The sequence below is a fragment of the Rhinoderma darwinii genome, chromosome 9, assembly GCF_050947455.1.
Source record: "Rhinoderma darwinii isolate aRhiDar2 chromosome 9, aRhiDar2.hap1, whole genome shotgun sequence".
NCBI lineage: Eukaryota > Metazoa > Chordata > Amphibia > Anura > Rhinodermatidae > Rhinoderma > Rhinoderma darwinii.
This window is the reverse complement of record NC_134695.1, coordinates 79,503,525-79,526,418: the sequence shown is the minus strand read 5'-3', so window position 1 is coordinate 79,526,418 and position 22,894 is coordinate 79,503,525. Positions and strand designations below refer to the sequence as shown.

Sequence of the window (22,894 nt, the reverse complement as noted above, 5' to 3'; positions counted from 1 at the left end):
CCGGACAGTCACAGCCGCCTAGTCAAGCAGCGATGTCCCCCTCTCCTGCATCACTAGATAAAACATAAAACCATATGGCGGAGGAGGAGACCTCCAGTTCTGACATTCCATTGGGGTGTTGTTTAGATTTAGAGGGAACGCTCTTGTCCTTTGTGATATAGCGGATTCCCTCTGATCACACAATAAGTATATTTGGTGCCTCCACAGTACAAGCGGAGATTTTCCAACGTTGGGATATAAAGGAGATTGCAGCTACAGATCTAAAGTGCGGAAACTTGCTGGAGACCCCGGGAATGACGAAAAATACCAACTACAGTCTGCACCGGGGAGAATATCACAAGAGCCCGGTGGTGATCAAAGTATTAAGGGGAGAACTGAACACAAATGACGAGTAAGTGTCGGACGGAGAAGCAGCAGCTCAGGGAGAACCTCAGATCATACGACGTCATTACACACCAGGCTCATCTTTTATTTCAGCTTTATAAAGGCGACATTCAAGACTGACAGCAAAATCATGAAGAGATATGAATGCCCAAATATCTTACGCCTTTATGGTATCTGCCTCGATAACTCAAGTGAGAGAACCAGTCCAGGGCCACAGTGATCCAGTCCAGGGCCACAGTGATCCAGTCCAGGGCCACAGTGACCTCACACATGGATGTATATAATAATAATAATCACACATGGATGTATATAATAATAATAATAATCACACACGTCGGGTATAACGATGACGATCACACACGTCGGATATAACGATGATGATCACACACGTCGGGTATAACGATGACGATCACACACGTCGGGTATAACGATGACGATCACACACGTCGGATATAACGATGATGATCACACACGTCGGGTATAACGATGACGATCACATGTCGGATATAACGATGATGATCACACACGTCGGGTATAACGATGACGATCACACATGTCGGATATAACGATGATGATCACACACGTCGGGTATAACGATGACGATCACACACGTCGGGTATAACGATGACGATCACACACGTCGGATATAACGATGATGATCACACACGTCGGGTATAACGATGACGATCACATGTCGGATATAACGATGGCGATCACACACGTCGGGTATAACGATGACGATCACACACGTTGGGTATAACGATGACGATCACACACGTCGGGTATAACGATGACGATCACACACGTCGGATATAACGATGACGATCACACACGTCGGGTATAACGATGACGATCACACACGTCGGATATAACGATGACGATCACACACGTCGGGTATAACGATGAGGATCACACATGTCCGATATAATGGTGATCACACATGTCGGATATAACTATGATGACGATCACACATGTCAGATATAATGATGATGATGATCACACATGTCGGATACAATGATGATGATGATCACACATGTCTGGATTGAACAGGTCTTGACAGACACGTGTATTATTCTGTATTTTCCTCTGTTGGACGCTCCTTTGTAGGCTGACTGTCTTCTCCACTGTCTGCGCTCCTTCTACTCTCTTCCTAACTGCTTCTGGAGTTCAATGTCTCGTCTCCTCTGGTCCAGGCAGAGACCCCCGCTACTCCATTGTGATGGAATACTGTGAGAAAGGGACCCTGCGAGAGCTGCTGAGACAAGAGCCGGACCTGTCATGGGAGCGTCGCGTCCAACTGTCTCTAGATGCGGCCAGAGCTTTGTACCGGTGCTGTATCAGATCCGTCAGCGCCTCCTACCCTGGTGTTGTAGGATGGAGATGATCTACATATCTTCTTCACACATTAATCACATTATTGGTAGTAATCGTCATCTTGTTTTTATAGGTTACATCAAACAGAGTGGACAAACATCCTACATGGGAGTCTGAGCAGCTGCAAGTTCCTGGTGGACGGGACGTACTGTCTGAAGGTGACGCCATCTCGTGGTGATGATTATTCCCCTACAGCTTACAGCAAATGGAATTATAGCGCCAAGGCCAAAAATGCCGGTTTTCTCTAGGGGTATTTCGCTTTTCCCATCGTGTTACTAATCTTCACAGCTGCTTCCCGGGGATCCTCTTCTAGGCTGCAGCTGTGACCACCCGAGACCAGCACCGCAGTCCTGAGCAACCCAAACCTTTAGGCTGAGTTCACACGTCACGGATTTCACGCAGATTTTCAGCGCAGATTTTACACTTTGCAATGCAAAAGCGTGAGATCTGCTTCAAAACCGCAGCAAAATCTGCGACAAATCCGCAACGTGTGAACTCAGCCTTTTCTACACAATCATTTTTATCCTTTTAAGTGGTTCTGATCTTTGGAGTAGGAGTTATGTAGAGTTGTTGTGACATTTTACAGCGCAGTGTGATCAGCGAGACTGCCCCAGTTATTCACCGCTGTCTCATGGCCGCCATATAAATGTCAGAAACACTGAAAATAAATGACACCCTGCGGTCATATAACAGGACGTCATTCATTGGTTGCAGTTATCCGGGTTTGAGCTTTCCAAGACTGAATCGTCTATGAGAAGGAATCCAGTGGAAAGTAAAGCAGAGAGCAGGGAGCTGGTGTATGTGGCCCCCGAGGTCTGGCAGACCATCAACTCCTATGACAAGCGCAGCGAAATTTACAGGTCAGTGCCCAGCGGAGCCGACAATGGGAAGAGGGGAGATTAAGCATAAACTCAAATCAATTCATCTCACATTTAAGGCTGAAATCCAACAGATGATTTCTCTCCGTAGTCTACCTCCAGCTATAGTGCGCCAAATCATCCTTTTTTTCTGTGCCGCCGGCTGCTTGTAACGGTGGATTTACATGCAGCAGATTTTTGCGACTAAACTTCAGTGGCGGTCACCTGAGTGCGGTTATTTCTGCAGGTTTTATTCCGATGAATGGAACAGATTTTCAGCTGCAGAAATTTCTGCCACAAAATCTGTCATCTGTGAATGCGCCCTGCGGGAAGGTGCACGTCAGCCATAGAAATGAATGGGTCTGTAATTACGGATGCCCGACCTGTGCACAGGAGACAGCGATCACAGGCTTCCTGAACTATTTGCATGTTCGTTTCCACATTATCTGGGCATAACCCACATCTTCTCTTGCAGTTTAGGTGCAGTGATTCTGGAGATTGCTGTCGGTGGATTCTCATTACAGGGTGAGTGCGCGGATCTGCAGATCACAGGTCGGTATCGTCACTCTCTCATTGCAGACGGAGAACTGATCTTCTATCCCTGGATTGGATGTGACCAGTACGAGGCGTCCATCATACAGCTGCCGCCTGATCCCTTGTCACCGTCATACAGATCTCTTCCCAGGTCCCCACATAATAAAGCCGTAGAGGCAGCATTATCACTGAGGTCACATCGTTTTATCATTTACAGCCATATTTTCAGTGTCCTCCCACAATTCCACGTTCCGCAGCTCTCCCCTATCGGGATCGTACCTATAGCTGGTGCCAGGACTGCCATGAAGAATGGTCCCAGGCCGCCGGCGGGTGACACTGAAGGTCCCTTTAACGCTGTTCATCTGGAGTTTGTTGGTTTTTATGACTAAAATGCAAGAGCTGCAGGAAAGACAGCGCCGGATCGCATACATTTACTATTCATCTGTGGAATTCCGCCACAACCCGTACGTCGCAGTTTTATCTGTCACCCGTGGACGTCCCTCGACATCTGTTATCTGTTCAGGAGACTAGAAGAACCTGGAGGCGCTGAATAACGTCACAGTACGAGGAGGGGGCTCAGGAATCTTTACTGTATATTTCATAACACTGATCACACATCCCGGGGTGTATGGAACGTCTGCACATTCATGCCTGTTATGGGGGGTACAACGTTATTGGGCATTATCTACATTTAATCCTCTTCACTCCTAGATTTTCCTGCGATGGCTCCTGAAGACATGCACCCCAGACTATGTGCGATGATTGCAGGTGACCTCCCTACCTCATGTCCTCCTGTTCTTCATGACATCATCACCAGGTGCCTAACCAAAGAAAAGGAAAGTCGTCCCTCAGCTGGAGGTCTGTATGATAGCAAACAGCAAATACCCCCATCACTTCACATGGCCCAGCGCACTCCATAGTATCTGTAATGGAGAAATAAGAGATTAAGCACAGTGGTCCTTCATCATGTCTTATACTCCAGTCACATCCAGAGCTGCAGAGAGTCTCTATTCTGCTGTTACATCAGGTCTTGTACTCCAGTGATATCCACAGCTACAGTCCCTATTCCATCATGTTTTATACACAAGTCACATCCAGAGCTGCAGCGAGTCACTATTCTGCTGTTACATCAGGTCTTGTACTCCAGTGATATCCACAGCTATAGTCCCTATTCCATCATGTTTTATACACAAGTCACATCCAAGTCATAACAGCTCAGCCCTGTGTAACTGTCCTCTGAGCTCTAGGGAAACAGAAGAAATGTATACCCAGCTCTGTAAGTAACTGGAGTATAAGACAGTATGTCATTCAGTAGAGATATAAGTCAAACATAGTCCCAAAGATACTCATCACGTTCTGTGAATGTAAATCGGGCTATAATGTACAAATCATGTTTAGGAGAGGGACTTAAAGGGGTTTTCCAAGTGATTTAAAAAATTTGCCAATGTAGAAGACATGCAAAAAAAAAAAAAGAGCCATTACTTACCTCACAGATCCCCGTCAATCCAGCGCTCCTCCTCCATTCCTCCCCGCCGCTGCAGCGATGACGAGCCCATGTACTCACGTGATCATACAGAAGATATATGGGAGAGATCCTCCAGCTCACCTGACACTTGACATGTGTGTCGTAGACATCGCACGGAATCTCGTGTCGGCGCACGATAGGTAAAGACAGGCAAAGGCAAGGGGTTGAATCCAGCGATGTAGAGGATAAAATGGAAACTTGTTCCAAGTTTACTAGGTATCGAGGTTTAAAAAGGTCCAATAAGATGGAATCCTGGTGTGCAGACAGGAGTGTGTATCGGTCCAGTCTTGGAGCCTACGCGTTTCAGACGTTGTGCACGTCCTTAATCATGATTAAGGACGTGCACAACGTCTGAAACGCGTAGGCTCCAAGACTGGACCGATACACACTCCTGTCTGCACACCAGGATTCCATCTTATTGGACCTTTTTAAACCTCGATACCTAGTAAACTTGGAACAAGTTTCCATTTTATCCTCTACATCCCTGGATTCAACCCCTTGCCTTTGCCTGTACTCACGTGATCGCTACAGCCAATCACTGGCCTCAGCTATCCTGTGCCGAAGACCCACCGAGACCAGTGATTGGCTGCAGCGATCTGTGAGTATACAAGCGCATCATCACTGCAGCGATTTCACTACACAGCGGGGGAGAGGAACGGAAGCAGCAGAGCTGGAACGACGTCGTTACCTAGGTCAGTGATGTATCAGGACTGTGTATAATGACTCTCGTGTATGAGCCGGTGACGTTACGTAGGTCAGTGAGGTATCAGGACTGTGTATAATGACTCGTGTATGAGCCGGTGTCGTTACGTAGGTCAGTGAGGTATCAGGACTGTATAATGGCTCTCGTGTATGAGCCGGTGTCGTTACGTAGGTCAGTGAGGTATCAGGACTGTGTATAATGACTCTCGTGTATGAGCCGGTGTCGTTACGTAGGTCAGTGAGGTACCAGGACTGTGTATAATGACTCGTGTATGAGCCGGTGACGTTACGTAGGTCAGTGAGGTATCAGGACTGTGTATAATGACTCTCGTGTATGAGCCGGTGTCGTTACGTAGGTCAGTGAGGTATCAGGACTGTGTATAATGACTCTCGTGTATGAGCCGGTGTCGTTACGTAGGTCAGTGAGGTACCAGGACTGTGTATAATGACTCGTGTATGAGCCGGTGACGTTACGTAGGTCAGTGAGGTATCAGGACTGTGTATAATGACTCTCGTGTATGAGCCGGTGTCGTTACGTAGGTCAGTGAGGTATCAGGACTGTGTATAATGACTCGTGTATGAGCCGGTGACGTTACGTAGGTCAGTGAGGTATCAGGACTGTGTATAATGACTCTCGTGTATGAGCCGGTGTCGTTACGTAGGTCAGTGAGGTATCAGGACTGTGTATAATGACTCTCGTGTATGAGCCGGTGACGTTACGTAGGTCAGTGAGGTATCAGGACTGTGTATAATGACTCTCGTGTATGAGCCGGTGACGTTACGTAGGTCAGTGAGGTACCAGGACTGTGTATAATGACTCTCGTGTATGAGCCGGTGTCGTTACGTAGGTCAGTGAGGTATCAGGACTGTGTATAATGACTCTCGTGTATGAGCCGGTGTCGTTACGTAGGTCAGTGAGGTATCAGGACTGTGTATAATGACTCTCGTGTATGAGCCGGTGTCATTACGTAGGTCAGTGAGGTATCAGGACTGTGTATAATGACTCGTGTATGAGCCGGTGACGTTACGTAGGTCAGTGAGGTATCAGGACTGTGTATAATGACTCGTGTATGAGCCGGTGTCGTTACGTAGGTCAGTGAGGTATCCGGACTGTGTATAATGACTCTCGTGTATGAGCCGGTGACGTTACGTAGGTCAGTGAGGTATCAGGACTGTGTATAATGACTCGTGTATGAGCCGGTGTCGTTACGTAGGTCAGTGAGGTATCAGGACTGTGTATAATGACTCTCGTGTATGAGCCGGTGTCGTTACGTAGGTCAGTGAGGTATCAGGACTGTGTATAATGACTCTCGTGTATGAGCCGGTGTCGTTACGTAGGTCAGTGAGGTACCAGGACTGTGTATAATGACTCGTGTATGAGCCGGTGACGTTACGTAGGTCAGTGAGGTATCAGGACTGTGTATAATGACTCTCGTGTATGAGCCGGTGTCGTTACGTAGGTCAGTGAGGTATCAGGACTGTGTATAATGACTCTCGTGTATGAGCCGGTGTCGTTACGTAGGTCAGTGAGGTATCAGGACTGTGTATAATGACTCTCGTGTATGAGCCGGTGTCGTTACGTAGGTCAGTGAGGTATCAGGACTGTGTATAATGACTCGTGTATGAGCCGGTGACGTTACGTAGGTCAGTGAGGTATCAGGACTGTGTATAATGACTCGTGTATGAGCCGGTGTCGTTACGTAGGTCAGTGAGGTATCCGGACTGTGTATAATGACTCTCGTGTATGAGCCGGTGACGTTACGTAGGTCAGTGAGGTATCAGGACTGTGTATAATGACTCGTGTATGAGCCGGTGTCGTTACGTAGGTCAGTGAGGTATCAGGACTGTGTATAATGACTCTCGTGTATGAGCCGGTGTCGTTACGTAGGTCAGTGAGGTATCAGGACTGTGTATAATGACTCTCGTGTATGAGCCGGTGTCGTTACGTAGGTCAGTGAGGTATCAGGACTGTGTATAATGACTCTCGTGTATGAGCCGGTGTCGTTACGTAGGTCAGTGAGGTACCAGTACTGTGTATAATGACTCGTGTATGAGCCGGTGACGTTACGTAGGTCAGTGAGGTATCAGGACTGTGTATAATGACTCTCGTGTATGAGCCGGTGTCGTTACGTAGGTCAGTGAGGTATCAGGACTGTGTATAATGACTCTCGTGTATGAGCCGGTGTCGTTACGTAGGTCAGTGAGGTACCAGGACTGTGTATAATGACTCGTGTATGAGCCGGTGACGTTACGTAGGTCAGTGAGGTATCAGGACTGTGTATAATGACTCTCGTGTATGAGCCGGTGTCGTTACGTAGGTCAGTGAGGTATCAGGACTGTGTATAATGACTCGTGTATGAGCCGGTGACGTTACGTAGGTCAGTGAGGTATCAGGACTGTGTATAATGACTCTCGTGTATGAGCCGGTGTCGTTACATAGGTCAGTGAGGTATCAGGACTGTGTATAATGACTCTCGTGTATGAGCCGGTGACGTTACGTAGGTCAGTGAGGTATCAGGACTGTGTATAATGACTCTCGTGTATGAGCCAGTGACGTTACGTAGGTCAGTGAGGTACCAGGACTGTGTATAATGACTCTCGTGTATGAGCCGGTGTCGTTACGTAGGTCAGTGAGGTATCAGGACTGTGTATAATGACTCTCGTGTATGAGCCGGTGTCATTACGTAGGTCAGTGAGGTATCAGGACTGTGTATAATGACTCGTGTATGAGCCGGTGACGTTACGTAGGTCAGTGAGGTATCAGGACTGTGTATAATGACTCGTGTATGAGCCGGTGTCGTTACGTAGGTCAGTGAGGTATCCGGACTGTGTATAATGACTCTCGTGTATGAGCCGGTGACGTTACGTAGGTCAGTGAGGTATCAGGACTGTGTATAATGACTCGTGTATGAGCCGGTGTCGTTACGTAGGTCAGTGAGGTATCAGGACTGTGTATAATGACTCTCGTGTATGAGCCGGTGTCATTACGTAGGTCAGTGAGGTATCAGGACTGTGTATAATGACTCGTGTATGAGCCGGTGACGTTACGTAGGTCAGTGAGGTATCAGGACTGTGTATAATGACTCGTGTATGAGCCGGTGACGTTACGTAGGTCAGTGAGGTATCAGGACTGTGTATAATGACTCTCGTGTATGAGCCGGTGTCGTTACGTAGGTCAGTGAGGTATCAGGACTGTGTATAATGACTCTCGTGTATGAGCCGGTGTCGTTACGTAGGTCAGTGAGGTATCAGGACTGTGTATAATGACTCGTGTATGAGCCGGTGACGTTACGTAGGTCAGTGAGGTATCAGGACTGTGTATAATGACTCGTGTATGAGCCGGTGTCGTTACGTAGGTCAGTGAGGTATCCGGACTGTGTATAATGACTCTCGTGTATGAGCCGGTGACGTTACGTAGGTCAGTGAGGTATCAGGACTGTGTATAATGACTCGTGTATGAGCCGGTGTCGTTACGTAGGTCAGTGAGGTATCAGGACTGTGTATAATGACTCTCGTGTATGAGCCGGTGTCGTTACGTAGGTCAGTGAGGTATCAGGACTGTGTATAATGACTCTCGTGTATGAGCCGGTGTCGTTACGTAGGTCAGTGAGGTATCAGGACTGTGTATAATGACTCTCGTGTATGAGCCGGTGTCGTTACGTAGGTCAGTGAGGTACCAGTACTGTGTATAATGACTCGTGTATGAGCCGGTGACGTTACGTAGGTCAGTGAGGTATCAGGACTGTGTATAATGACTCTCGTGTATGAGCCGGTGTCGTTACGTAGGTCAGTGAGGTATCAGGACTGTGTATAATGACTCTCGTGTATGAGCCGGTGTCGTTACGTAGGTCAGTGAGGTACCAGGACTGTGTATAATGACTCGTGTATGAGCCGGTGACGTTACGTAGGTCAGTGAGGTATCAGGACTGTGTATAATGACTCTCGTGTATGAGCCGGTGTCGTTACGTAGGTCAGTGAGGTATCAGGACTGTGTATAATGACTCGTGTATGAGCCGGTGACGTTACGTAGGTCAGTGAGGTATCAGGACTGTGTATAATGACTCTCGTGTATGAGCCGGTGTCGTTACATAGGTCAGTGAGGTATCAGGACTGTGTATAATGACTCTCGTGTATGAGCCGGTGACGTTACGTAGGTCAGTGAGGTATCAGGACTGTGTATAATGACTCTCGTGTATGAGCCAGTGACGTTACGTAGGTCAGTGAGGTACCAGGACTGTGTATAATGACTCTCGTGTATGAGCCGGTGTCGTTACGTAGGTCAGTGAGGTATCAGGACTGTGTATAATGACTCTCGTGTATGAGCCGGTGTCATTACGTAGGTCAGTGAGGTATCAGGACTGTGTATAATGACTCGTGTATGAGCCGGTGACGTTACGTAGGTCAGTGAGGTATCAGGACTGTGTATAATGACTCGTGTATGAGCCGGTGTCGTTACGTAGGTCAGTGAGGTATCCGGACTGTGTATAATGACTCTCGTGTATGAGCCGGTGACGTTACGTAGGTCAGTGAGGTATCAGGACTGTGTATAATGACTCGTGTATGAGCCGGTGTCGTTACGTAGGTCAGTGAGGTATCAGGACTGTGTATAATGACTCTCGTGTATGAGCCGGTGTCATTACGTAGGTCAGTGAGGTATCAGGACTGTGTATAATGACTCGTGTATGAGCCGGTGACGTTACGTAGGTCAGTGAGGTATCAGGACTGTGTATAATGACTCGTGTATGAGCCGGTGACGTTACGTAGGTCAGTGAGGTATCAGGACTGTGTATAATGACTCTCGTGTATGAGCCGGTGTCGTTACGTAGGTCAGTGAGGTATCAGGACTGTGTATAATGACTCTCGTGTATGAGCCGGTGTCGTTACGTAGGTCAGTGAGGTATCAGGACTGTGTATAATGACTCTCGTGTATGAGCCGGTGTCGTTACGTAGGTCAGTGAGGTATCAGGACTGTGTATAATGACTCGTGTATGAGCCGGTGACGTTACGTAGGTCAGTGAGGTATCAGGACTGTGTATAATGACTCGTGTATGAGCCGGTGTCGTTACGTAGGTCAGTGAGGTATCCGGACTGTGTATAATGACTCTCGTGTATGAGCCGGTGACGTTACGTAGGTCAGTGAGGTATCAGGACTGTGTATAATGACTCGTGTATGAGCCGGTGTCGTTACGTAGGTCAGTGAGGTATCAGGACTGTGTATAATGACTCTCGTGTATGAGCCGGTGTCGTTACGTAGGTCAGTGAGGTATCAGGACTGTGTATAATGACTCTCGTGTATGAGCCGGTGTCGTTACGTAGGTCAGTGAGGTACCAGGACTGTGTATAATGACTCGTGTATGAGCCGGTGACGTTACGTAGGTCAGTGAGGTATCAGGACTGTGTATAATGACTCTCGTGTATGAGCCGGTGTCGTTACGTAGGTCAGTGAGGTATCAGGACTGTATAATGACTCTCGTGTATGAGCCGGTGTCGTTACGTAGGTCAGTGAGGTATCAGGACTGTGTATAATGACTCTCGTGTATGAGCCGGTGACGTTACGTAGGTCAGTGAGGTATCAGGACTGTGTATAATGACTCTCGTGTATGAGCCGGTGACGTTACGTAGGTCAGTGAGGTACCAGGACTGTGTATAATGACTCTCGTGTATGAGCCGGTGTCGTTACGTAGGTCAGTGAGGTATCAGGACTGTGTATAATGACTCTCGTGTATGAGCCGGTGTCGTTACGTAGGTCAGTGAGGTATCAGGACTGTGTATAATGACTCTCGTGTATGAGCCGGTGTCGTTACGTAGGTCAGTGAGGTATCAGGACTGTGTATAATGACTCGTGTATGAGCCGGTGACGTTACGTAGGTCAGTGAGGTATCAGGACTGTGTATAATGACTCGTGTATGAGCCGGTGTCGTTACGTAGGTCAGTGAGGTATCAGGACTGTATAATGGCTCTCGTGTATGAGCCGGTGTCGTTACGTAGGTCAGTGAGGTATCAGGACTGTGTATAATGACTCTCGTGTATGAGCCGGTGTCGTTACGTAGGTCAGTGAGGTACCAGGACTGTGTATAATGACTCGTGTATGAGCCGGTGACGTTACGTAGGTCAGTGAGGTATCAGGACTGTGTATAATGACTCGTGTATGAGCCGGTGTCGTTACGTAGGTCAGTGAGGTATCAGGACTGTATAATGGCTCTCGTGTATGAGCCGGTGTCGTTACGTAGGTCAGTGAGGTATCAGGACTGTGTATAATGACTCTCGTGTATGAGCCGGTGTCGTTACGTAGGTCAGTGAGGTATCAGGACTGTATAATGACTCTCGTGTATGAGCCGGTGTCGTTACGTAGGTCAGTGAGGTATCAGGACTGTGTATAACGACTCCCGTGTATGAGCCGGTGTCGTTACGTAGGTCAGTGAGGTATCAGGACTGTATAATGACTCTCGTGTATGAGCCGGTGTCGTTACGTAGGTCAGTGAAGTATCAGGACTGTGTATAATGACTCTCGTGTATGAGCCGGTGTCGTTACGTAGGTCAGTGAAGTATCAGGACTGTGTATAATGACTCTCGTGTATGAGCCGGTGTCATTACGTAGGTCAGTATCCGAACTGTGTATAATGACTCTCGTGTATGAGCCGTGTCGTTACATAGGTCAGTGAAGTATCAGGACTGTGTATAATGACTCTCGTGTATGAGCCGGTGTCGTTACGTAGGTCAGTGAGGTATCAGGACTGTATATAATGACTCGTGTATGAGCCGGTGTCGTTACGTAGGTCAGTGAGGTATCAGGACTGTGTATAATGACTCTCGTGTATGAGCCGGTGACGTTACGTAGGTCAGTGAGGTATCAGGACCGTGTATAACGACTCTCGTGTATGAGCCGGTGTCTTTACGTTGGTCAGTGAGGTATCAGGACTGTGTATAACGACTCTCGTGTATGAGCCGGTGTCGTTACGTAGGTCAGTGAAGTATCAGGACTGTGTATAATGACTCTCGTGTATGAGCCGGTGTTGTTACGTAGGTCAGTGAAGTATCAGGACTGTGTATAATGACTCTCGTGTATGAGCCGGTGTTGTTACGTAGGTCAGTGAGGTATCCGGACTGTGTATAATGACTCTCGTGTATGAGCCGGTGTCGTTACGTAGGTCAGTGAGGTATCAGGACTGTGTATAATGAGTCTCGTGTATGAGCCGGTGTCGTTACGTAGGTCAGTGAGGTATCAGGACTGTGTATAATGACTCTCGTGTATGAGCCGGTGACGTTACGTAGGTCAGTGAGGTATCAGGACTGTGTATAATGACTCTCGTGTATGAGCCGGTGACGTTACGTAGGTCAGTGAGGTATCAGGACTGTGTATAATGACTCTCGTGTATGAGCCGGTGTCGTTACGTAGGTCAGTGAGGTATCAGGACTGTGTATAATGACTGTCGTGTATGAGCCGGTGGCGAGACAAAAAAAGGCAGCGATGAAAATGATAACTTCCGGCCGGGCAGGGTAGGGGGAATAGGAAGGAAAGTCTTCAGACTCTATATTAGGAACTTTATTAAATAGTTACATAGAATATTAGGTCAATAATGTTGTGTCCCTGGAAAACCCTCAATATTGTTTAATCACATGAATTGTATTGTTTGCAGAGATTGCAGATCTGTTGATCGCTCACTCCTAGAAGCCTAAACCTGAGGCCTCCGCGTGCTGCACAGAAAAAGACATAAGCACTACAGATCCCACAATGTCTCCTCTGGCAGGGATCCCTCCTGATGTTTGGGAGCATTTCCCGGCTGCAGACGGCGATTACGTCTGAATTATACTGAGTACTGTATATTAAAGGGGAAGTGCAGCTATAAGAAGCACACTCAGCGTTTGGCGTATATTAAAGGCTCTGTACACCTTCACAGTCTATGTTTTTTTTAAAGATAAAACACATTTCTAATTGCTTTTAATTAAAAATTGTCTACCATTTGTCTTCTGTACCTGCAATGTGTTACAGTTAAGGACCAGCTGCTGTGTTCAGCTCTCTCGGCCCCATGCACACGACCGTAAAAGCGCCTGTAATCACAGGCCCATAGACTTCTACAGGAAGGTGCCCGAACCGCTGAAAAATATAGAGCGAGGCATGGCGGAGTGAGGACGCGTGCAGCAGCAGCTCCGGACTCACCCCGCCGAATATCGCCTGACAGGGCTCACCTTCCAGCCGAGGGACATCAGCATGACCAGGGGGAAACACCGTCGGCAGCCCCCGGACGTTTCGGGCACCCCGAGCATCGGCCGGTTCCTCCGGTCAGCACAGGAAGGCCCGCCGCAGTGATCCTCCTCGTCCCCTCCAGTAGGCCGCAATCAGCCTCCCGCCTCGCCGCGGAGACACACCCCACCTCCCTCACACTCCGGCCAGCAACAACCAGGCGCCGGCACCGACGGGATGCAGCCGGCAGACAGAGGTCAGTGTGGGGCAGGAAGCACAGGGCCACCGCCACCGGCCCAGACAGTGAGGGTCCCCCTTCCACAGAGCCACCATCAGCCCGTCCCCAGGCATGAGGCCCCTAACATGGCGCCCACAGGCGGGGCATGTGAGACACCCCTACCGTCACTGGCCCACACCCGCGCCAGGCAGTCCGCAGAGCCAGGGGCTGCCGGTTATCTTAAGGGAGACCCTCTCCCCCACCCCGCCAGTGCACACAGGAGACCACCATGCAGGCCTGTCCTCGGGCCCCCCGCTCTCTATGGAACGGACCCTGGCAGAACTTTGGGAGATGGTCAAGGTACTGCCCACTAAAACGGATTTAGACCTCCGCCTCGCACGACTAGAAGAGAAACACGACAGGGCGATCGGGGAGGTCACACAAGAAGTACGGGCCCTAGCTGTGAGAGTGGACACCTTAGAGCGCCAGCACTCTGTCGACTCCCTGGACATATCGGTCCTCTCCCAGTCCTTGGCTACCCAAGCAACGCAACTCCGAGACCTCTCCCTACACTTAGATGATGTCGAGAATAGGGGAAGGCGTAATAATTTGAAACTGAGGGGTTTGTCCGAGTCTGTACCCCCCGACGGACTTTACGATGCTGTGACCCACATTTTTAACAAGCTCCTGGAACGCCCGCGAGATATGCCCATAGAAATGGACAGAGTTCACAGGCTAGCGGGCCCCAGGAATGGAGACGGCAATCGACCGAGGGATGTTATCTGTAGGGTGCATTTCTACAAGCAAAAAGAGGAGATCGCCCGCAGAGCCTGGGACAAAGGGGCTGTCCCATACAATGGCGCCGACATCACCGTCCTGCCGGATGTATCCAGATTGACGCTTTCCATGCGTAGAATTGTCCGTCCATTATTAGAAGCAACAAAGGCAGCAGGCGCAACATACAGGTGGGGACACCCGTTCCACATCATTCTTCGAAAGCAGGGAATGTCATTCGCTGTCCGCTCTCCCGACGATCTGGAGGAAGCATTCCGGTTCTTGGAAACCTCGCCGGTGCGATTACCAGACTGGACCGAACCACCGCCACCATTTGCTCCCAGAGGAGGTCCGTACCCGGACTACGGGTCCCGTCAGCCAATCAGACCTGGAGCAGAGCCACCCGACTTTCGACCTTTGGAACGCCGATCTCCACGCAGAGACAGAGGGTCCGTGGACCTCCATCCTCCTGGACGACGATCGCCGCGGAGGGACTGAATGTTCCCAGCCGCCTTAATGTGGACGTTTTCCTGGACTACATTTTGCACTTTCCTTATCTCTTTTTCCCACAGGGTTCCTGAAGGACTGTCAGGAACGAATGGCTGGAACTGCCTCACAGCTGGTTGTATCACTGTGGGTCAAGAGGGCGGGCGGATACACACCGGTTGGGGGAGGCTTAAATAAGTTTACATGCTTTAATAGCTGTACTGGCCCAATCTGGGTTATCACATAGGGGAAGGTGGATACTGGGAATGTTAACAGTTAATAGGGTGAGTCCGGGGCTCTAAAGCAATTTAGTTAATTGAATTTTCTAGTTGATATTGTAACTGTTGTTGCGCTGTCTTTGCACTCCGGCCTTTCCTTGTTCCCTATTAGGGTTCCGTGTAGCTGTGTCGTGTTTGAGGTTTTCCGACGGGCGACACAGCTCGCGTTGAGTGGTGGAGAGGTATTGCACTCCGACTTTAGAGAGCTTGCTCTGCACACAAGTTCTTTTTCTTCTTTCTCTCTCTTTCTTCCCTCCCTTTCCCCCCCCCCTTTCCCCCCCCCTTTCCCCTCAGTCCACTCCGGACATTTCAGTGGCCATGTGGCCATGTGGCCATGTCTGATATTACTGTTGTCTCCCTAAATGCGCAGGGTCTGAATGTTCCGGAAAAGAGGTCCTCCATTCTCCGTCTCCTATGGAAAAGGAAAGCACACGTGGCCTTCCTGCAAGAAACTCACTTCCGGGCAGACAACATCCCAAAGATTACAGACTCCAACTACCCCGCGGGGTATCATAGTGCGTCCCCTGACTCCAAGACCAAGGGAGTCTCCATCCTGGTCTCCCGCTCCCTACACTGGGAACACGTGGACACCTGCGCAGATGAAGCGGGACGGTACCTTTTCGTAAAGGGTAAGTTGGATAATGCACTGTACACACTGGCCTCATACTATCTCCCTAACTCTGGTCAGGTGGCCTACCTGGACAGAGTTTTGAGGGCTCGAGAAGGCTTTCTGGAAGGTACCTTAGTCATGGGGGGGATCTAAATGTCACCCTAGACCCCATCTTAGACACATCACGAGGACACGCCTCCCTACCCAGGGCAGCACATCGTCGTATACGGCGATTGCTGCATGAACATCAACTTGTGGACGCATGGCGAGTTATGCATCCTTCAGTCAAAGATTACACATACTACTCGGCGCCTCACAACTCTTACTCCAGGTTGGACTATTTTTTCCTACGCCATGCACATCTTCCCAGCCGGACATCATCCTCCATAGATGACATAACGTTATCTGACCATGCCCTTATTTCCCTCACCCTAACCCGCCCATTGGCCCATTCCCCCCCCCCCTGGCAGTGGCGACTGAATGAGTCCCTCCTGCAGGACACGACAGTGGTCTCCGAGGTACGCCGAGACCTGGTGGAATACTTTAATAAAAACGACACACCGGGGATGGACCCGTTCTGTATATGGGAGGCGCATAAATGTGTGGTGCGCGGTTCCCTTATACGGATGGGAGCCAAACTCAAGAAAGAGCGGACGGCTCATCTCAGAGACCTACTGTTACGCATACACAAACTGGAACAGTCCCACAAGATATCTCAGGATCGGTTACTAGGGGCAGAATTAGGGCAATTGAGGGAGCAAGTGCGATCACTCTGCCTTGCCAAGGCGAAGGCCACACTAGTTAAATGTAGAAGGCATTTTTATGAATTTAGCAATAAACACAGTAGGACCCTGGCCCGCGCCCTCCGGAAAACCCGCTCGCGTACATACGTACCGCACATCACAGGCGCTCAGAATAAACGACTGCAACTCCCGCATGACATCTCAGAGACCTTCTGTAATGGCAGGAAGGAGGTGAAGGGAAAGTGAGCCCTAATCTACCCACCGCCCTGTCCCTGCCTATTTGCAACGACCCGCCCTAGGCGACGAGGTACAACTGGGCGGCGGTTCCTACGCTGTCTAAGTGCACAGGAAAACAAACAGGGAACACGCAAGGGAAGGGGCAGTAGCCACGGAACGCCACGAGGAAACGGAGCGGCGAACGAACAGTCAGGACCAGGACGAAGTGAGTACACCCAAGCGGGCACGGAGACAGAAGAAAGCCAGGGGCAAAGCAAAGCAGGTCAAGCAGAACTGCAGCAAGGCAGAAGCACGGCAGGAGCAGGCTGGAGCAAGCAGCAGTGGGGCCAGGAATCCAAAAGAATTACAAGCGCTGAGGGAGAGAACAGGGCAGGTAATAAAGGACAGGGGGCGGAGCTAACTCCGACAGACCAGGCCGCGATAGGCTCTCCCACTCCTGAGCCTGCCACCCTGGTTGGTGGGAGATGGTGTCAGTCGAACAGGTCTGGCCTCAGGTGTGGATTGATTAATCCCAGGAGTATACCTAGATGAAGTACCTGGCAGATCCCTAACACCTTCCATGCCTACTACCACTCTCTCTACAATCTCCCAAAGGCACCCTCCTCACAGGACGGCGGTAGCCAACGGGAGAGGATCGAGGAGTATCTCCGATCCTCGGGGATGAAATCCATCCCACCTGATGACCTAGCAGCCTTGGAGGCCCCTATCTCCCCGGAAGAGTGGTCGTGGGCACTGAGGGACTCACCTACGGGGAAGGCCCCGGGACCGGATGGCCTGTCTCTGCCGTACTATAAGACCTACTCAGAAGTCCTCGAACCCCACTTTATCCGGGCCTTTAATTCGCTAACCGAAGGGGGCTCCATTCCCAGGGATACACTGAGGGCACATATCACGGTTATACCCAAGGAAGGGAAGGACCCATCCCTATGCCAGAGTTATCGTCCTATTTCCCTACTGGATGTAGACTTGAAACTCTTTGCCAAGATTCTGGTATATCGGTTGTCTCCGCTCCTTCAAACCGTAATACATACTGACCAATTGGGTTTCATGCCCCTATGGGAAGCGCGAGATAACACCACACGGGCAATTAATTTAATGTACCAAGCGGCAGTCACGTCACTCCCCACTTGTTTTTTGTCAACGGACGCGGAAAAGGCTTTCGACAGGGTTAGTTGGGACTTTATGTTTGCCACTTTACGACACATCGGAATAGGGACTCATATGATGTCCTGGATCTCTGGTCTCTACTCCTCCCCGTCAGCTAAGGTCAAGGGACACCTCTCATCCTCCTTCACGATTACTAACGGCACGCGCCAAGGCTGCCCCCTATCGCCTCTGATCTTTATTTTATGCCTGGAGCCCTTGCTGTGCCACATCCGCTCCAACCCGGATATTACAGGCTTGGACCTGGGCGGCAGAGCCCATAAGGTTGCCGCCTACGCGGATGATCTGCTGTTTTTCCTCACAGCTCCTAGAATTTCCTTGCCTAACCTGATGACGGAGCTAAGTAGATACTCGAGATTATCCAATTTCAAAATAAACTACCAGAAGTCGGAGGCCCTTAACATCTCGTTACCACAGACTCTGGTCGCCGATCTGTCGGAGTCCTTTTCATTCAAGTGGGCAAGGGACTCGCTTAAATACCTGGGAGTTCGGCTTCCCGGTGATCTATCTCGCCTTTATGCGGTGAACTTCCCTTTGCTACTTCAACGTATAAAGGCGGACCTAGACACATGGACGTCGGGCACTTTTACCTGGTTCGGTAGGTGCGCAATTTTTTAAATGAACATCCTACCACGGATTTTGTACCTCCTACAGGCCCTACCGATACATATCCCACGCCCATTCTTTCAGTCCCTACTTTCCCTAGTGCACAAATTCATATGGGCAGGGAAACCAGCACGTATCGCCCGATCGTTGCTATTTCGTGTAAAGGGGGAGGGGGGCATTGGTCTCCTGGACTTTGTCTCCTATCACCACGCCTCCCACTTGACACGAATCTTAGATTTGTTCCGGCATGGCGGGATGAAAGAATGGGTGTCCATGGAACAGGCGTTTACATCCATCCCACTACAGGCCCTGCCGTGGTTGGGCAGACATGTTCCCAGGGTTGTGCGGTCCCACCCGACAATCGGTCCCACCCTAGCAGTCGCATTGCGGGTGTTTCCTTGGGCAGAATTCTCGCCGTCCCCCTCCCCGCTATTTCCGATTTTAGGCAACTATGCATTTCCACCTGGACTGGATAGTGGCCCATTTCAAGTATGGAAATGTGGGCGGGTAAGGGGCAGGCCCTACAATTTCAGCAGGAGGGGAGGTGGATGACAAGCGATCAAATACGAGCTCTGTCGGATCCGGTCTCTTTCTCGGCGTGGCAGGCTACCCAGTTGCGACATTTCCTGATGTCCCTAGAACATCCTGGAGTTCAGCAACGGGACTGCTCCGCGTTTGAACTCCTGTGTACAGGCACAGGCGCGATCCGACATGCTTTGTCCAGAGTCTATGGGTTCTTGATCTCGCCCCCCAATCTGCCGCCACCTTCGTACTTGCGTAGCTGGGAAAGGGACTTGGGCGAAACATTCACCCCTGAAAAATGAGACCGCCTGTTCACCATGACGCATAAGTCCTCCATGGCCAGTAGATTTCAAGAGGCAGGATTTAAGATATTGTCCCGTTGGTACAGGGTGCCTTCCAGATTGCATGCAATGATCCCGGCGGCCTCGCCACTATGCTGGAGATGTGGGGACCATGTGGGTACAATTATGCATATTTTCTGGGACTGCCCACTCCTGACTGGGTTCTGGTCCGAGGTGTGGCGTATTTCCTCAAAGTTCACAGATTGTCCTCTCCCGCGATCTCCGGGCCTCTTCCTGCTTCATCTGTGTGAGGTCCCACTGCCCTTGTATAGACGTTCGGTAGTTCGACACCTGGTAAACGCGGCTAGGGCATGTGTTCCTGCACTGTGGAGACAGTCCTGTCCGCCGACGGTGGGCATGTGGTTCGGCAAGATCCAGGAGATCATGAGAATGGAGGACTTCACGGCATCAATGAAGGGGACTCATGCCTCCTTCCTAAAAACATGGCGTGAATGGATTTGTTTCCAAACGACCGAGGAATATAAAACCATCATGGCCTTGTGAATTCCCGTCTAGTCACGGTATGTCAGATCAGCTCCCCCCCCCCTCCCCTCTTTTTTGTTTTCTCCCCCCATTTCCTTCTCTTTCTTGCCTCACTATTTTTGTCTTTCTTTCTTTCTGTCTCTGCATCTCTCTTCTCCTTTGATGCACCTGTGCGCACTCAGGATATATCATGCACGGCTGCAGGTTCAGGGTGCATATCGGAGATTCCTTAGTTAACTGTATTTAGCGACATGGTACTTTCAGGTGACCCCATGTACTTATGCGGGGCAGATAACTGACCTGTGAAACGTTGACTGTTTTTCATTGCCTTTTTTTGCACTCTGTTATGTATATTCTGTACGATTTGTAATTTTAAAAAAAAACACAAAATGACAAATAAAAGAATTTATAAAAAAAGAAAAATATAGAGCATGTCCTATTTCAGGCCGTAATTACAGCACGGGCAGCCCATAGAAGTCTATGGGGCTCCCGGAATTACGGGAGCGTTGCTAGGCGTCGTCAGGGCATTTAAATTTTTTAATAAAGAGAAGCAGAGAAAATGGCGTCTGAGCAATCATGTGACCCTTTTAAGGGGTTTGGACATGATTGTGACATCATTTCCAGCCCCCCTTTTTTACGGGTCCGTAAATACGGGTTAAAAACGTGTGACAAAGGACCCATATTTACAGCCAGTATTTACGGGAGGGAAAAAATATAATCGTGAGCATGGGGCCTAAGGCCTTATTCACACCAACGTGTACAACGGCCGTCACACGGACCTATGTAATTCAAAGTGGCTGTTCATACGGCCTTTTTTTCAATGGACTGTGTGAAGGGTCCGTGAGAAAATAGGACATTTGAAAATTGTGTTTTCACCTCCGAGATGCGCAACGCCCGTGTGAATCTAGCCTAAGGGTAGGAACACACCAGGCGTAAACATTGTGGAAAATCCGCAGCATATTACAGTAGCAGCAGCGATGCGTTCCAACAAATCTCGTCCACACAGCAGAAAAACATTCAGCCAAAAAAATCTGCACATAAATTGACTCGCGGTGCGGTTTCTTCAGTGGCAGGATGTCAATTATCGCTGCTCTTCTGTTGTAGATTTTCTCCACTGAATTCAATGGGGCGCTTAAACCCACAACAAAGTGGTGTGTGTTGCGACATTTGCGACGGAATCGCAGCGATTCCAACACACAAATCACAAGTAAGAAAAATTTTTAAGAAAAGTTATACTTTCCCAGAGTTCCCTGCTTCTTCTCCAGTCCGGCCTCCTGGGATGACGTTTCACCCCATGTGATTGCTGCAGCGTCATCCCGGGAGGTCGGACCACGCACAGAAGAGCGGGAGGGGGTAAGAATAAACGTTTTGGTTTTTTTCCGGCGCTGCTTTCCGCAGCGGAAACTCCACCCGATAGAACGCAGCATGTTGTAGTGCGGCTTTTCGGACAGCATTCCCTGCAGTGTTCAGGCCAGATACGCTGTGCAGTTTGTTCACATCATGTTTTTTATTTGGGAGGAGGTGTATGGCGGGAGGAGTATTGCCAGCGCTCCGGCCGGGACTCCTGTCTCTGGAAAGCCCTTGACGTTACTGTTCATATAGACAGTGATATCAGGAGCTTAAAAAACCTGGAGTTCACGGTAGAGCGAGTGCGTTGCTCCGGCCGGGGATTCCGCTCCTGGAGTAATGGAGAAAAGGTTGCAAACTAGTCAGGCTCTGTTCACACGCTTAACCAGAAACCTCTGAAAATACCGAGCTTTATTCAAGGGAAAACTGCTCCTGATTTCCAGACTTTTTTTTTAGCAACTTGCATTTTTCACGGCCATCTTTGGAGCTGTTTTTCTATAGAGTCCATGAAAAACGGTTCCAAAAATGGCTCAAGAAAGAACATGCAATTCTTTATTGTGGGCAACTTTTTAGGCGCCGTTTTTCGAAAAAGGGGCGCGTAAAAAGACACCTGCGAAAAAGAACGCCATATTTCTTATTGAAGTCAATGGGCAGATGTTTGGAGGCGTTGTGCTTCTGATTTTTCAGCCGTTTTTCGGGACGTTTATGTCCAGGAAAACGGCCGAAAAACAGGTCGTGTGCACATAGCCTTATGCTGGAACAATAAGAAAGAAGCTCAATTCTTAAAACAGGTAAGGCCTCATACACACGAACATATTTTTTCCCTCCCGTAAATACGGGTCCGGTGTCAGGCGTATTCCACCCGTATTTACGGGCACGTTTTCGCTGCAAAATTACACTGCAGTAATCGGCAGCCCCTTCTCTCTATCAGTGCATTATAAAGAGAAGGGACAGCCCTTTCCCTAGTAAAAGTAATTCATACTTACCGGCCGTTGTCTTGGTGACGCGTCCCTCTTTCGACATCCAGCCCGACCTCCCTGGATGACACGGCAGTCCATGTGATTGCTGCAGCCTGTGATTGGCCTGTAATTGGCTGCAGAGGTCACATGGGCTGAAACGTCATCCCGGGAGGCCGGACTGGAGGAAGAAGCAGGGAATTCTTTCCTAAAAATGTATAGAAACAAATGTAAAAAACAGCCGCTGGAGAATTCCACTGCAATTGCGCCACGTGTGAACATGCCCTTAGGATTAGTCTAGGGTTATTCTAGGTTCTATTCTAGAGTTAGTCTAGGTTTAGCCTATGGTTAGTCTAGAGTTAGTCTAGAGTTAGCCTAGGGTTAGTCTAGAGTTAGCCAAGGTTTAGCCTAGGGTTAGTGTAATCACGGGGGTAAGGAAACAGACAAGTGAGCCCTAATCTACCCGCCACTCAGTCCCTGCCTACTTGCAACGACCCGCCCTAGGCGACCTGGTACAACTGGGCGGCGGTCCCTACGCTCAGTAAGTGCAAGAGACAAACAGACAAGGGAAC

At 49.5% G+C, this 22,894-nt stretch overlaps 1 protein-coding gene across 3 annotated transcripts in view; it reads left to right on the top strand.

The window, feature by feature from the left end:
- Positions 1-13,271, top strand: part of LOC142661058 (mixed lineage kinase domain-like protein) — an 88,470-nt gene extending 75,199 nt beyond the window's left edge. Inside the window, exons 4-11 of one of the 3 annotated variants that reach the window (XM_075838267.1) lie at positions 208-391; positions 478-554; positions 1,578-1,713; positions 1,832-1,916; positions 2,473-2,618; positions 3,091-3,140; positions 3,861-4,007; positions 13,014-13,271. In XM_075838267.1, the coding sequence (XP_075694382.1) occupies positions 208-391; positions 478-554; positions 1,578-1,713; positions 1,832-1,916; positions 2,473-2,618; positions 3,091-3,140; positions 3,861-4,007; positions 13,014-13,045 (857 nt within the window). In that variant the 3' untranslated portion in view covers positions 13,046-13,271. Of the gene's footprint in view, positions 1-207; positions 392-477; positions 576-1,577; positions 1,714-1,831; positions 1,917-2,472; positions 2,619-3,090; positions 3,141-3,860; positions 4,008-13,013 lie in introns of those variants that run through there. The other 2 variants (XM_075838266.1, XM_075838268.1) reach the window with 2 other exon arrangements.
- Positions 13,272-22,894: the final 9,623 nt, after the last annotated feature.